This window comes from Bombina bombina, chromosome 9, assembly GCF_027579735.1.
Source record: "Bombina bombina isolate aBomBom1 chromosome 9, aBomBom1.pri, whole genome shotgun sequence".
In the NCBI taxonomy this organism is placed as follows: domain Eukaryota; kingdom Metazoa; phylum Chordata; class Amphibia; order Anura; family Bombinatoridae; genus Bombina; species Bombina bombina.
In genome coordinates this window covers 110,031,116-110,048,257 of record NC_069507.1, presented here as the reverse complement: position 1 = coordinate 110,048,257, position 17,142 = coordinate 110,031,116, and the positions used below count along the sequence as shown (strand labels likewise).

At 34.7% G+C, this 17,142-nt stretch overlaps 1 protein-coding gene across 1 annotated transcript in view; it reads left to right on the top strand.

Moving 5' to 3' along the window:
- The first annotated feature begins 7,542 nt into the window (after positions 1 to 7,542).
- PDE6C (phosphodiesterase 6C) overlaps positions 7,543 to 17,142 on the top strand; it is a 240,417-nt gene continuing 230,817 nt past the window's right edge. Inside the window, exon 1 of the mRNA XM_053692915.1 lies at positions 7,543 to 8,019. Within this exon, the coding sequence (XP_053548890.1) occupies positions 7,543 to 8,019 (477 nt within the window). The remainder of the gene's footprint in view (positions 8,020 to 17,142) is intronic.

Sequence of the window (17,142 nt, the reverse complement as noted above, 5' to 3'; positions counted from 1 at the left end):
TTCTATTTTTGGGCTGTCATTCTTTAACAAACTTTTAAACAGTCAAAAAAGATAATGATGCTAATTGTTTTGTGCATATTAGTTTTTCTTTATTTAGTATACATTTTTGCCAGCTGAATAAAGGGTTATCTTTAAGCCATTCCTTCCTTTTTAAGTTTCAACCAATCAGCTAGTGCTGTATGATATATAGGTCTACAACAGCTGCAGCAAGTTTATGTCTATAGTTACGGTGTTGACACACCGAAACCGGTCAGACGTTTTTTGCTTGGCCTTTTGATATACATTGCCACCTCCTGTGTGCTTTTATATTTTTGTATAATAAAGTTTGATGTTTTTAATTTTTCATACATTAAGGCTCTTTGGACTTTCTTTTTTTGTATGTTTATTCCACATAGACTGTACTTCTTACACCATTATCTCATGTTCTATCGTTATGTAAGGCAGTTAATATAGTTAGCCATCATTACTTAATGTCACTTTGCAGGGGTCAAGTCGAGCAGAAATGCATGGGAACAGAGTTCCTGCACTATTTTTGCAGGAGGAACTAAGTTCCCCATGGAAAGAGAACAAAAACACTTCAGTAAAAACTGCTGTTGCTGGTAGGAGGAGCTGGAGCACAGTCTGGTTAGAGGGATAGTTAGATCCTCTAGTAATGGGCAGTAATACTTCCTACAAAACACTGAATGCAAGCCTGTCAGTGGTCCTGCTGTGTGATCACCCCACATTGTGTGTAACACATGGTGCTTACATTTCTGTGTGGCTTGTTCTGGGGTTATTTCACTCCCCTCAGCAGAAATAGGACTTTTGCACCTTAAGTAGGTGAGACTCTGTGACAGAGGAGGAGTCTCAGCCCCAAAGGCAACCATTCAACCCTTTATTGGATTTAATTAGTGTGATCATATTGCTGCTTTAACCTCTTAAGGACATATGACGGAATTTTTCCGTCATAAAACAATTGAGCAAACTGAAAGCTGTGTCCTTAAAGGGTTAAATAGGGACACATATAAAAAATATATATGTCAGGGATGTTTTAAAAAAAATGTTTTGAATAATGTTTCATTATAAGAACCCTGACATGTATTTTTCATGTGTCCCTTTTTAAAGTGGCAATATGGTCACCTAAGATTTAAATTGCTTTCTTTAACCAAAGTGTATAGATTATATACATATAAATACAGTGTGTTTGTGTGTGTATATATAAAACAATATTAAATGTGAAGGGGTGTGGAAGTTTTGGTGAGTTCCCACACTTTTTTTTGTAGGACTTGACCCCTGCTTTGTATGTTTTTAGTTTGGAAAATGTTAGTTATTGGTTCTTAAATTATTCTCAAGTAATTGAACTCTCTTGGTGGGGAGGGCCTCAGTTGAATGCCAATCTGTCCTAGTTGTGGTGGGAACGGAGAAGTTTAAACAATTATGCTAGCACATAGTTTAGAAAAAGGGTTCAAGTAAAGAGAAAAAAAAGTGAAGCTAAACCTAATCCCATTAGAGTGAGTAAAGGTTAGGGCCTAATAGGTACTTATGTAAAAATGTAGAAGAGATTGGGTGTTGGCCCTTTGCTTTTTATAGAGATACTTCAGATTGGTAGAGAGGTATAGTTAGTTATACCTTGGAAGATTATATGGATAAACAGATTAATCTTGAAGCAAGCTAGTTAGCTGCATTTATTGGATATTACTTCAAAAGATCCGATTGCTATTCTGACTGTTGCTGGTTTTTTTCCCATCTATTAACCTACAAATAAATTGTGCAATTTCATAGAGAAACTACTGCCAGTATTTACATGTGCATATCTGAATAAAGATACAACATGCATCTGAGGAGATAAATCTACTTTAGCCCAGAGACATTTGGATCTTAAAGAATCAAGGGAAGGTGTTTATTTGTGTAAGCACTAGAAGGGGGTTGTTGATTCATGGAATACACTTCAAATATAGGTAAGAGAGACTATTAAACAATGCCTGGGATAGGCACAAGGTAATCCAGATAAATCATTAAAGGGATAGAAAAGTAAAAGTTAAACTAGCAGAATTCAGATAGAGCATGCTTTTTTAAGACACATTTAATTTCAATTCTTTTCTCAAATGCGCTTCATTCTACACTAGTGGGAGCTAGCTGCTGATTGGTGCCTGTGCACATTTGTCTCTTGTAATCCAGCTAGCAGCCAGTAATGCAATGATGTTCTTTCAGCAAAGGATACAAAGATAATTAAGCAAATTTGATAATAGAAGTTGGAAAGTTGTTTAAAATTGTGTTCTATCCAAATCATGAAAGAACATTTTGGGGTTTCCTTTTAAGGTTTGCACTTCAGCGGAAAATGTAGACATACTTGATTGGTTGTCTTGGTTTTATCTGTTGATATAATGTTTGTGTCTATGTTTCTAGGCGTGTGATGTACTTGATGTTGAATAAGAGGCTTAAAGGGACATTAAACCCAAAATTTTTATTTCATGATTCAGATAGATAATAGAATTTTAAGCAACATTTCAATTTACTTCTATCATCTAATTTGCTATATTCTTTAGTTATGCTTTGTTGAAGGAATAGCAATGCACATGGATGAGCCAATCACATGAAGCATCTATTTGAAGCCACCAATCAGCAGCCACTGATCCTACCTATCTAGATATGCTTTTTAGCAAAGGATATCAAGGTTAATGAAGCAAATTAGATAATAGAAGTAAATTAGAAAGTTGTTTAAAAATGCATGCTCTTTCTAAATCATGAAAGAAAAAAATCTGGGTTTCATCTTCCTTTTTCTTCAAAAAAATCTAAGAAGGACAATATAGGTACATTAACCCCTTAATGACCGGACCATTTTTCAGTTTTCTTACCCTTAATGACAATGGCTATTTTTAAATTTCTGCAGTGTTTGTGTTTAGCTGTAATTTTCATCTTACTCATTTACTGTACCCACACATATTATATACCGTTTTTCTCGCCATTAAATGGACTTTCTAAAGATACCATTTTTTTCATCACATCTTATAATTTAATATAAAAAATATATAAAATATGAGGAAAAAATGGAAAAAAACACACTTTTTCTAACTTTGACCTCCAAAATCTGTTACACATCTACAACCACCAAAAAACACCCATGCTAAATAGTTTCTAAATTTTGTCCTGAGTTTAGAAATACCCAATGGTTACATGTTGTTTGCTTTTTTTGCAAGTTATAGGGCAATAAGTACAAGTAGAACTTTGCTATTTCCAAACCCCTTTTTTTCAAAATTAGCGCTAGTTACATTGGAACACTGATATCTGTCCGGAATCCCTGAATATCCCTTGACATGTATATATTTTTTTTTAGAAGACAACCCAAAGTATTGATTTATGCCCATTTTGGTATATTTCATGCCACCATTTCACTGCCAAATGCGAGCAAATAAAAAAAATTGTTCACTTTTTCACAAATTTTGTCACAAACTTTAGGTTTCTCACTGAAATTATTTACAAACAGTTTGTGCAATTATGGCACAAATGGTTGTAAATGCTTCTCTGGGATCCCCTTTGTTCAGAAATAGCAGACATATATGGCTTTGGCGTTGCTTTTTGGTAATTAGAAGGCCGCTAAATGCAGCTGCGCACCACACGTGTATTATGCCCAGCAGTGAAGGGGTTAATTAGGGATCTTGTAGGGACCTTGAAGGGTTAATTTTAGCTTTAGTGTAGTGTAGTAGACAACCCAAAGTATTGATCTAGGCCCATTTTGGTATATTTCATGCCACCATTTCACCGCCAAATGCGAGCAAATAAAAAAAAAAGTGACATTTTTCACAATTTTAGGTTTCTCACTTAAATTATTTACAAACAGCTTGTGCAATTATGGCACAAATGGTTGTAAATGCTTCTCTGGGATCTCCTTTGTTCAGAAATAGCAGACATATATGGCTTTGGCGTTGCTTTTTGGCAATTAGGAGGCCGCTAAATGCTGCTGAGCACCACACTTGTATTAAGCCCAGCAGTGAAGGGGTTAATTAGGTAGCTTGTAGAGAGATTGCAGGGTTAATTTTAGCTTTAGTGTAGAGATTAGCCTCCCACCTGACACATCCCACCCCCTGATCCCTCCCAGACAGCTCTCTTCCCTCCCCCACCCCACAATTGTCCCCGCCATCTTAAGTACTGGCAGAAAGTCTGCCAGTACCAAAATAAAAGGTTTTTTTTTTTTTTTTTTTAATTATTCAGCTGTGATGGACCCCTGCCTTAACCCCCAACCTCCCTGATCCCCCCCAAACACCTCTCTAACCCTCCCCACCTACCTAATTGCCACCATCTTGGGTACTGGCAGCTGTCTGCCAGTACCCAGTTTTCCCCAAAAAATAAAGTGTTTTTTTTTTTATTTTTAAATGTTTTTTTTTTCATTTTTTCTGTAGTGTAGCTGCCCCCCCCAGTACCCCCACCCCCCTAACCCTACCAGATCCTATTATTATTAAAAAAAATTTAACTGTTTGCTGCCCCCCTCCCTCTTACCAAAATTCATTGGCGGCAGTGCCAGTGATTGCTGCGCGCGCGCGCACACACACACACACACGCACGCGCGCACGTGCACGCAGCCCCCCCGCACGCTCCCGGCATCCGGCGTGCACAATGCACTTGAAGGAACCCGATGCCGGGTAGCGATGGGCCGCCCACCCTCCTCCCTGTAAGCTCCCACCCACCAACGAACGGCCCCATCGCTACCGGTGCAGAGAGGGCCACAGAGTGGCTCTCTCTGCATCGGATGCTTTTTAAAGGGTATTGCAGGATGCCTCAATATCGAGGCATCACTGCAATACCCTGAGAGCTGCTGGAAGCGATTGCGATCGCTTCCAGCACTCTCTTAGACAACTGACGTACCAGGTACGTCCATTGTCACTAACTGCAAGTTTTTGCAGGACGTACCTGGTACGTCAGTTGTCATTAAGGGGTTAAAAAGGCTGCTGTTTTTGACCTGTGTTAGATGGTGAATATATACCTGGTATATTTATAAAATTATTTATTGTGTTACTACCTTAAAGTTATGTTTTATATGATGACTGAAGGTACAAACTTCTTATATGCTTAGTGTTTAAATAGATTTAGGGGCCAATTTAACAATGCCTGGCGGACATGATATGCTGCAGCGTATAATGTCCGCCAGACATCGCTAAATGCGGACAGCTTACGCTGTCGACATTAAGCATTGCACAAGCAGTTCTTGTGAACTGCTTGTGCAATGCTGCCCCCTGCAGATTTGCAGCCAATCGGCCGCTAGTAGGGGGTTTCAATCAGCCCGATCATACACGATCAGGCGGATTGCTGTACGCCGCCTCAGAGGCTTAAGACCGCTGCTTCTTAACTCCTGTTTCCGGCAAGCCTCAAGGCTCGTGTGGAAACAAGGGGAACAGGCCCTTGTTAAATCGACCTCTTAGAATCAGGAATGTGCTGACACAAAGGCCCCTCTACAGGCCTGCACCGGTATGCCAGCTATAAAATGGCGGATTAAATAACCCTGGGTATGTTCGCCCCGGGGTGATTGTAAACTTCTACTCACACACCATTGGGCTAGTGTGAGCAGGAGCTACAATGCACAAGCAAAGTTTTGTGCAATTTTAAATACATTTTGTGATCCCAGGCAGACAGGTTCTCGTGAGTGAACACTGTCCGTCCGGCAGATGATAAATACCAGACAAAATGTTAAGAATCTTACTTGAGACCTTTCTGTTCCATGTAAAATGAGAGTAATCCTGTTTGGAGCCATGCCACTTGCTAATGAGTTCAGGTGCAGCAGGAGATAACGTAGTATATGAAGAAGCAGAAGAGAATGGCTTTGTGGTATGGAGAGATACCACCCAACTACTCTTAGGGAGCAAGAGAAAATGACAGGTCAGATTTCTCAGCAACAAAGAGAAAACTTCCAGTAAAGTATTTACATAAGGTCTTGGTTGCAGTAACCAGGACCACACTAAAAGTACATTTGTAATATAAAAGGTATCATAATCTGATCTTCTTTACATAGTCTTCAAGCTAAAATGATTCAATCTAAAAATGTCCATTGCTGTTGAACAGCTATGTTTACTTTTCACATTAACCCTACTTAGCCGACCCCACTGCTTTTCTTGGACACAATAATTGGTTGGAGATGTCAGGCTATTTGAGTTCTAATGATAAATTATTCCAACTAAGGAACAGCCTTCATTAAGAGATGTGCTTTTTCAGTTGTAATTTATATATATTTATTTATTGTTTACTAATACATTACATGTTAAAAACTGATTATGTTTAATAAACAAACCTGTAAATGTTATTAGTTGTCTATCTTGCATTTAATCCTATAGAAACCACGTCTTTAAATATTTCAACGGTTAATTCTTATCTTTTTTCTGGATTCCTATTTTAAAATATAGTTTTATCTAGGGATGGGTGAATGTTTTGCGACATTCAAAAAATGAAATTAATTTGAACACATTTGTTCGTTTTAAATTTCAAATGTTTGTACAACATTCTAACATTCGTCTAACGTAATAGTATTTCTAATACTTTCTTTAAATGTAATATTCGATTCAAATTTGTCTAATAGTTCAATTTGAATTATGCAATATTCGAATAATTCGAATTTATATATTTTTAATAGTATTTCTAATGCTCTCTTTAAATGTAATATTTGAATTATACAATATTTGAAATGGAAACATTCAAATTGATATATTTGTATCTTTTATGTGTCAATTTACTAAATTCCCTACCACATGAACTGTTGAACTTCTGAATAGTATTTGTTAAATCCAATTTAACAAATTGATCTTATTATAAACATTTAAATTTTACATTTGAAAACTGTAAATAGCATTCCACTATAAAAATTTTAAAAATATTCTTTCTTATCAACATTTGATTATGTAAATCTAATTTCTATCATAACATTTGTTCTAATATTCAAATTCGAATATAAATACATTTGTTCATCCTTAGTTTTATCAACTAAACAGAAATAAATATTAGTAATAAAAAAAAAACTATATGTATGTGCTCTAAATGCTGAAATACAGTAAACTGTTTTAATACTAAAGTCATGTGTCTTTTTACACCATAGTCTATCCTCTTTCAAGGGATTTGATACTTTAATTTGTGACCACGTCTTTCATTCACAAATACCTAAGCCAGTCACGGGACCATATGGAAGTCATAAATTAAACAAGCGTTAGACGCACATTCTAATTTGGATTCTTACAAAGGTACACAGTTGGGATCTTAAAATGGATTGGTTTGTCAAAAATGATTCTCTTGGGATTTGTGAGCTAAGAGCACACCAGGGTTTAGTGTCATGACATCTTTTTAATTAGTCTCCTTTAGTCTCCCGCACTAAGATGACACTAAGCTAGTGCCTTCTGTCAAGTCTCAAAAGGGTTCACAGATTTTTGTAAGCTCTCAAGAAAATACACAGTGTCTGTAGACTATACTGTGAAATTTCACTGATTTGCCATGAAGCTAATAGCTCACATGTTACCTGTGAGAATTTTGATTCAATAATAAACCATGAATTATTAAGGAAAGAAACATAAGAAAACAAAAAGAAAGAAAATGGGTGAAATAAAACAAGAAGATGTTGAAAAATACCTGGAAATCAACCCAAAGTTTGCAAAGGAATATTTTGACCGAAAGTTGAAGAGTGAGACTATTGGGGCTTTGTTTAATAACAAACACGTGGCTATAAAAGATGGAATGTCATATAAAGATATAACGAAACTGGAAGAAGCTGATATTTTGTTAGAATTGGTGATGGAGATAGAGAAAGAAAATAATATGGAACAAACCATACACAAAGTGCTCCAGAGGTTGTCTTGTCTCCTGCAAGCAGACTGCTGTAGCATGTTTCTTTATAGGTCTCGAAACGGCATTGCTGAATTGGCTACAAGACTTTTTAATGTCACCAAAAACTCAAAATTTGAGGAAAACTTGGTTGCCCCCGAAAGTGAAATTGTTTTTCCTTTAGACATTGGGATTGTGGGATGGGTTGCTCATACAAAGAAGACTTTTAATATACCGGATGTAAGAAAGGTATGAAATTGCAATTTTGTTTTAAAGCGGTAGCTACAGATTATATACAAAGATTTACAGTTTTATTACTGCTAATGAGATCCGTTTAGGTTTAAATGAGTTCATAAATATTTGAAAGGGACGGTGTACTGTAAAATTGGTTTCTCCTTAATGTGTTTCCAATTACTTTTTAAACCAGCTGCATAGTTTAAAATGTATGGAAATCATTAATTTATGTATATTTTTGTATATGAAATAGCTGTTTCTGTTAACTGAAACCACAATCCAATACAATGGGCTGATGTTGTAGGGATAAAATACCTACCTAATGTCTAATTATTTACACAAACTCCTCCTTATCGTCTTTATTACCGTTAACTCAAAGGCCAACTCAAAGGCCAATGGAAAACTAAAATGTTAGTACCTCTTTGTCATAGCTCCCCACTGAGAGCATTATATTATCTAAACCTTCTTGTTTACATGTTTTTCTTTTTGCAACCAGAACTTTAGTTTGGGAATGTACAGTAAAGGTGAGGATGCAATAGGCAAAATACACTATTTAGAATAAGAAAATAAAGGTGAAGGGGGCTATTTGTAAACAATTTAATACACTCCGGTAGGTAAAATGAATAATTTGAAACATATTAAAGGGGAGAAAATATTAGTGTACACTGTCCCTTTAAAGAAAAATGGAAATATGTTTACACACCATGTACCAGTACATAAGACACAGATATCCAACTATAGGTCTTTGTTTTACCCTATATTATCACAGAAAACTATTGATTGACTGAGGTCTGAAAATATAATTTATATTTGTTTAATCAGCTCTTTAGGAAAGCATATGAATTGGAAAAGTTTGTTTTCACTAGAGAATTGTCTGATAGAAAATCACTATAAGTATAGATTATATGTTAGATATTTTTCAACGTTCTACAAAAAAAAAAAAAAAATGTTTGCTGTTTTTATGTAAATTTAGTTAAAAGAAGATGCACTATTTATATAAAAGGTATTGGATATGGAAATGTTTGTTTCCACTGGAGAATTCTCAGATTTAAAATTGCTATAAGTAAAGATTGTCAGGTTGTTGTTTATTCAATGTTCTACAAAAAATATTTTACATTTGTTGCTTGCTGGTTTTATTTAAATTTAGTTAAAGGGACACTGAACCCAATTTGTTTCTTTTGTGATTCAGATAGAGCATGACATTTTAAGCAACTTTCTAATTTACTCCTATTATCAAATTGTCTTTATTCTCTTGGTATCTTTATTTGAAATGCAAGATTGTAAGTTTAGATGCCGGACCATTTTTGGTGAACAACCTGGGTTGTCCTTGCTGATTGGTGGATAAATTCATCCACCAATAAAAAAGTGCTGTCCAGAGTTCTGAACCAAGAAAAAATGCTTAGATGCATTCTTTTTCAAATAAAGATAGCAAGAGAATGAAGAAAAATTGATAATAGGAGTAAATTAGAAAGTTGCTTAAAATTGCATGCTCCATCTGAATCACAAAAGAACAAATTTGGGTTCAATCAGTGTACCTTTAAAAAAAAGATGCAGTATATATATATATATATATATATATATATATATATATATATATATATATATATATATATTGGCGTTCTACACATGCAGTTGCAATTGAAATACTTTACAAAAGTCAATCAAAGCTCTTAAATGTTTTCTCACTTTACTTTGTGATTAAAAAACCTTGTACTTTGGAATTCCAATGTTTGGCATAAAATCTCTCTTGTTTGTCAACTAAGTATATAGAATTATTTTTAAGTTCTTAGCTATTTTCTACGGTTTGGTGCTCTTGTGTGGTCTAAGGACAAGGGCTAGATAAATAAAATAAAAAAACAGTATGTGGTACATTTAGGATTTCACTGCAAGTAGAAAATAATTAACTTGTAAGTTGCAGAGAGTTAGTTATTTAGATAATTTGAGAATTCTTAAAGGGACACGAAACCCAAAATATTTCTTTCATGATTTAGGTAGAACACACAATTTTAAACAATTTTCCAGTTTACTTCTTTTATCAAATTTGCTTCATTCTCTTGGTATCAGTTGTTGAAGGAGCAGTAATGCACTACTGGTTTCTAACTGATCACATGAGTGAGCCAATGACAATCGGTATATATATATGCAGCTGCCAATCAGCAGCTAGAACCTAGGTTCTTTGCTGCTCCTGAGCTTACCTAAATAAACCATTTCAGCAAAGGATAACAAGAGAAGGAAGCAAATTAAATAATAGAAGTAAATTGGAAATTTGTTTAAAATTGTATGTTCTGTGTAAATCATTTATGTCTAATTATGACTTTACTGTCCCTTTAATATCATGAAATAAACAGTATTCTAGTGTAGTGTATTTTCCATTGTTTAAATGTGCAATATGCTTAAAGGGACACTGAACCCAATTTTTTTCTTTTGTGATTCCGATAGAGCATGCAATTTTAAGCAACTTTCTAATTTACTCTTATTATCAATTTTTCTTCGTTCTCTTGCTATCTTTATTAGAAAAAGAAGGCATCTAAGCTTTTTTGGGTTCAGAATTCTGGATAGTACTTTTTTATTGGTGGATGAATTTATCCACCAATCAGCAAGGACAACCCAGGTTATTCACCAAAAATGGGCCGGCATCTTAACTTACATTCTTGCATTTCAAATAAAGATACCAAGAGAATGAAGACAATTTGATAATAGGAATAAATTAGAAAGGTGCTTAAAATGCCATGCTCTATTTGAATTACGAAAGAAAAAAATTGGGTTCAGTGTCCCTTTAAGTCAAATGAACATTTGTTATCAATAAGTTACACAGCAAATGCTTAGACTTTTTCAGTTTTATGCTAATACACCATGCATCTGGGGTTAACAGTAGATGGCTCTGTTGGTAACTGGTGAGCTGGGGATAATCCTACTAAATTCATAAGGCAGATTACAGCAGGAAAGATCAAGGAGAAACACAAAGATCTGCTGTTACATGTGTCACAGAAATACTTTTTACTTTATTCTAATTTTCTCTCTTTTTTTTTTTTTGCAAGAATAAATTTATGATGATCTAATGTCATTGCATTGTGATTTGCTTTTACATATTTATTTTTTATTTTGACAGAATAACATGACCTAATTTATGTAGCAACAATTTGTTTTTATTGGCTATGTTACACCCTTCAATTTTGCATTGTTGATATTTGTAGAGAGAAAAAGAAAAAAAAAAAAAAATACAGGGGACCCAGATATAAATTAAATAATTTAATGATGTAGTACTATTATTATTATTATTATTATTAATAATATTATAATATTAATTAAATAAATCCCCAGTGTTATTTAAATATTTAAAGGTATATTCTAATTCAATAAAAAAAGTCACACTTTTAAAGAGCATTTTATTGTTGCACAAATTCTCATTTGTATAGGCCAGATTACAAGTAATCGCTAACAGTTAAGCGTAAATGATATTGGGTTTATCGCGGCAGTTTGCTCGCGTCTGAAGTAGTGCTAGTATTACAAGTTGAAAGTAAACGCATCCATTATCATATTTTACAGTCTTTTTATATGCACACAAATGGGGAACAAGATCCTACTGAGCATGTGCACAGGCTCACAGGGTAAACGTAAACTTGTCTTTGATTGGCTGATGTCTGTCACATGATATAGGGTCCGGAAAATGGGAGAAAAAATAAAATTGTCAGAAAGCAATCTACTGCTTATTTAAAATTCAGAGTAGGGGGCCGAATTATCAAGCTCTGAATGGAGCTTGATGCCCCTGTTTCCGTGCGAGCCTTCAGGAAACAGCAGTTATGAAGCAGCGGTCTAAAGACTGCTGCTCCATAACTTTTCCACCTGCTCTGAGGCTGCAGACATCAATCAGCCCGATCCAATAGGATCAGGCTGATTGACACCCCTTGCTTGTAGCCGATTGGCTGGAAATCTGCAGGGGGCGGCATTGCACAAGCAGTTCACAAGAACTGCTTGTGCAATGATAAATACCGACAGCGTATGCTGTCCGCATTTATCGATGTGCGGTGGACATGATACGCTACATTGTATCATGTCCATTCACACTTTAAAAAATCGGCCCCTAGGTGTTAAATCATTGTCTTAGTATGCATTTGTTAATTATGCAATTCTACAACATTGAGTGGTCATTTAAGAACAAGAGATCAAGGAAGGATATTTAAAACTTTTTTCCTCACTCCTTTACTATAATTACCTGTCATAATCTATGCATTTGAAACATGGGCATTTCATACTTAGAGGCCTATACGTAAGTACAACCCTTACTTTAGGTAGGTAGCTGCGATCATTCTTTTATATATTTACCTCACAAACTATTTCCTCTCTAGTTTGCTATAATTCTCAATTAATTTATTTCAGCTGTGAAGGATGAATTTCTTGTTTTACGTTTTCTTTTAAAAATACATTTGATGGTGATATAAGGTGACTTCACCATGTAGTATCACATATTTAAAGGGCTCACAAAACCACAAGTTTTTGCTTTCATGATTCAGATACAGCATATCATTTTAACCCCTTTGCTACGGGGCATTTAAGAAAAGAACTTGCCCAAAATATTGGAGGTTTTTTAGCATTTTTGCTATCACTTCATTTACACAGAAATAGAGCCTTGTTTTTTTTTTTTATTTACCTGTCAAAACTATATCTTATTTTTAAGTAGTAAGCCCAAAGTATTGACCTAGGCCCATTTTGGTATATGCCATGCCACCATTTCACCTCCAAATGCAATTATATATATAAAAAAATAGTTTTTTCACAAAATTTGGGATTCTCACTGAAATTAGTTACATAACACTTGTGCAATTATGGCAGGTTTAGGTTTTTTTTATTCATTTTTTAAATATACTATATATAAATATGTTCTGCAGTGTAGTGATCCTCATCAACCCTCCCACCTCCCTGATCCCCCCAAATAGCTCTCTAACCCTCCCCTCCCACTAATGGTGGCCATCTTTAGTACTGGCAGCTGTCTGCCATTATCTATAGATACATGTATTTTTTGTATTTATTTTGTATTTTTTGTTTTTATTTCTGTAGTTTAGTGGTAGCCCCACCTCCTCAGGTAATATTTAGCTAAGGCCTCCACACCACATTTTTTTCTGTATTGTATCTCTACATCCCTCCCTCTTCCTTCATTTTTTTGCAGTATAGAGCTCATCACACTAATTAAGTGCATTGTACAACAACAAAAAACAGAAGTTTGTAAAGGGTTTGCTTTACAATTGGAATATCCAGCTAATGATTTAAAGCTACAAGGTATCCCTTCATTGATTTTTAGCTATCCAACATTTTATGGACTACATTCAATGATGACTAAAAAGTTTGAGTACAACTCTAGTCATAGAGTATTAAATAAGAAATATGTAGATATTTGAAGTTATATGAGGATATTTGAAGTTATATGAATCTCACCCAAATATATCATAAAGTAGCAAGTGAGCAGGGGCGGCAGAAATGATTGTACAATGACAAATGCTTTCTGCATTTAGCGATTTTGAGAGGACATGATTCACTATAGCTATAGCGAATCATGTCTGCTTGACACTTGGTAAATCTAGCCCTTTGTGTGATTTCTCTCCATGCAAGAGAGTTTTTGATCATCTAATCCTTATTAAACATGGACATCAAAAAATATTGGGGCTTCAAGGACTGTGGACATTCTAAATGTTAAAAGTTATAGATTAAGTTAAAAATCGGGTACTTCAATGTAGTGTTTTGGAACTTTTGTAGTCAGATAAGCACCAAATGGTTAGTTAAAATTAAATACTAAGCAGCTAAAAACAGGTCAATCCTGTTAGTGGATCCCAAGAGTGGGTGATCAAAAATAGCTGAACTTGAAAATGGCAGAAGCAGGAAAATTTAGCCGTGCAATACAAGCAGTTAAAAATAATATATTTCATAGGAGCTTAATTTTTCTAGTTCGTTTTATTGTTAAGTAAGCTATGTTTCTGTCAGTTTTCCATACTTACTTTAATTTTAAAGATATCAGGTGTAGACGGGTCTGAATAATTAATTGAAACATGTACACATTGTAGTATGGATTGAAGTAAAGTTGTTAAAGTATGACCTTTAAATATATGTCACTACTTAAAATATATGCAAATATTACCACTTTCATAAATCAGTAGCTAGGTTTAGTGACAGATTATTCTTATTAACATACATTTACTTCTAGAAATTCATTTTAAATTAAATTTCAACAAAACTTTAGCAAGAATATCTTGCAGCACATGTATTTACATAAGCTGGAACAATAATTAAACATGTCATTCAGTACGAAATGTAGATATTCCTATTTATTTTCCATAAACCTATTATAGGTATTCCCCCAGAAAGTATTTAGAGGGTCACGTGATACTAGACGTGTACATGATTACTGGAATGACGTCATTCAATCTGATAACAAGCTATTGACTCAAGTATGGGTAATCCTTATATCAACCTGTACTTTGACTGACATCTGAATCAGCCACTTCAGAATTATGGTGTACACATATCTTGTAAAATGCCTAAAAGAAGCATCCATTCGTTAGAAAACAAAAATAAACAAATAGTGCTTCTATTTTTTCCTCATATTACAAGTCCAAAGTTATTTTTTATCGCTTGCGTGATAGTCTAGGGTGAGTTAAAACCTTCACATAAAAGACTTCTATGGGGGTGGACAGTAAATTTGATGTTGGATATTGCTCAAGCACTAAATAGATGGGGCACTAAGCCAATTGTGCGCAAGTAGTGGAGTTATTCATGTAGTTCTTTGCTATACTATTAATAATAAGGGTTTACTTCAAATCTTAAAAGCCGCTAAATGTTGCAGCACCACTTGTAATAAGAGCTCAGTGGGGATGCTAATAGCTCTCCCACCACCAACAATTAAAAATTATAGGTCACGCTAAAAACAATTTGGCCGCAATAAGATGCTCTGGTTAAAAGATTTAAAATCCACTACAAGATTGTGTGTTATTCTTTGCACAAGGTTGCACAAAACCTATTGATAGCGCTCTGCTTGTAACCTAGCTCAATTACTTTAAACCACTACAGTATATTTTTGTAAAGCTATATTATTTTTTTATCGTAAGATTGGCTGATTTTACAGTTTTTAGTTTATAAATAGTGACCTGGATGTCATTCCATCAGAATTTATATGCAAAATAAATTGAATGGCTTTTCAATGGATTTCAGATTCATTCCAAAACACATTTCAAACACATTCCAATATGTTTGAACATATAGGGGTCAATCACATAGACAGGTGATGTTGTGCTCTCATCATGTATAGTTGTGAGAAGATGCACATCCTTTTTGTCTGTGACAGACTTTACAGGGGATCACTTAAAGTGAAGGTAAAGTTTTTCCCATAAAAATTGATAGGTATATTCCTTTTCCAACCTACAACGTAGTCGCTAGGTTTATTTTTTAAATAAACTTATATCTGACCGTATTTACCTACCTTTATTTTTCTAATTCTTGCGATCCTAATCTCCTCCCATCCATCATTTCCGTGTTTGCTATACTTTGACGTATAAAGCGGTCCCACCCGCTCTATACGTGTCAACTACGCTCGTGCACATCGAGCCTCTAATCACCGCGCATGCGCCCAAAAACTATCTGTTGCCATTGCACATGCGTTAATCACGGTGTCATCGAACTCCTCAGCGCATGCGATCCAATGCTGTTGAAACTTGAACAGACAACTGAACCGCTTAATGCGCATGCGCTACACGAGGACGCGCTCGCTTTTCAAGGAGGAACTGCAAATAGTTGCGCATGCACACAATTAAGCATCCCCTGCTGACGTCAATTGACGGCCACCTAACGGCCAAAGAATCAATTGGCTGTCTAAACAACGTGATCGTTGTTTAGAGAAAAACAAACAAAAACGGGTTGATTTGAGCAAAGCAAAATCGGAGCACATTATAAAAGATATCAAAGGTAAAATTGTAAAATATAAGAAATGATGAATGAACATGCTATTTATTTTGAATGATATATTTATTTATTTGGAGCAGACACATTAACTTTACCTTCACTTTAATCACAACTTTCACAGTTATCTATTGTCATCCATTTCCTTTCGCACCACTGCTAAGCCATTTGAATGCATCTTTTAGCTTATCAGCATGGGAAGACTGGGCACCATTTTTCTTTCACTATATGGTCAATTTGCTACTTTGACAAGTATTTTTTTTTTAAAACATTATTTACAATTAGTGTTTGATAAAGCTTTGTTTTGTAAACAAAATGGTGACTGAATTTCTATGCAAAAGAATTATATTCTTTATTGGATTTTAACTTTTTTTACACTTGGAATTCTAACCCTACTGTCTTGCTGCATTATATCTTCCTAAGAGACCATTAAAAACATCTGGTCTCGCTATCATGCCTCGTGAATTTAAACCTGACAGGGTCTCATTTTTAATTTAATTTTATTTCTCTTTAACTGTTTTCAAGTTGTTGTTTTTTGTGTGAAAATGTAAGTGTGGGCACTTTTATAGAGGCGTGTAATTATTTTTTTATTTTAGTTTGTTGGAGAATGAATTGCAACTAACAGCAGGTACAAATCTTTATGAATTCCACAATTTTTGTGTTTTGCAGCAATTTTTCTCCCCACCAGATACGCTTCAATTTTCATCAAATCTAGATTATTGCCAACTAATTAGCTGTCATGTTTAACTTTGTTTTATAAAGGTTTGCATAAACCACCTTGAGAAATGTTTGTTCCTTATAATTTTCATTTGGTTTTATGTTCTTTCAAGGAAATGAAAATCAAAAGTAAACTTTATGATTCAGATAGAGCTTGACATTAAAAAAATAAATACTTCCAGTATCACTTTTGCTTTCCTTTGTTGAAGAGCATAGCTATGTAAGGTCAGGAGTGTACGTGTATCTTAAATACTATACAGTAGAAATAATTGTAGTGGTATGTTAAGCTTTAGGGCTAGATAACAAGTTAGGCGCAAATGGTTTCGCGCTAGCGTAATCGTGTTTTTGCCAGCCATTTTCATTTCGCTGATATTACAAGTTGAACTGTGGTTAAAAAAAAAAAAGTTGCACAAAACACTTCAAAAATACATTACAAAGTACACTTACACTCATATTAACACTGCCTAATAAAAAAATGTA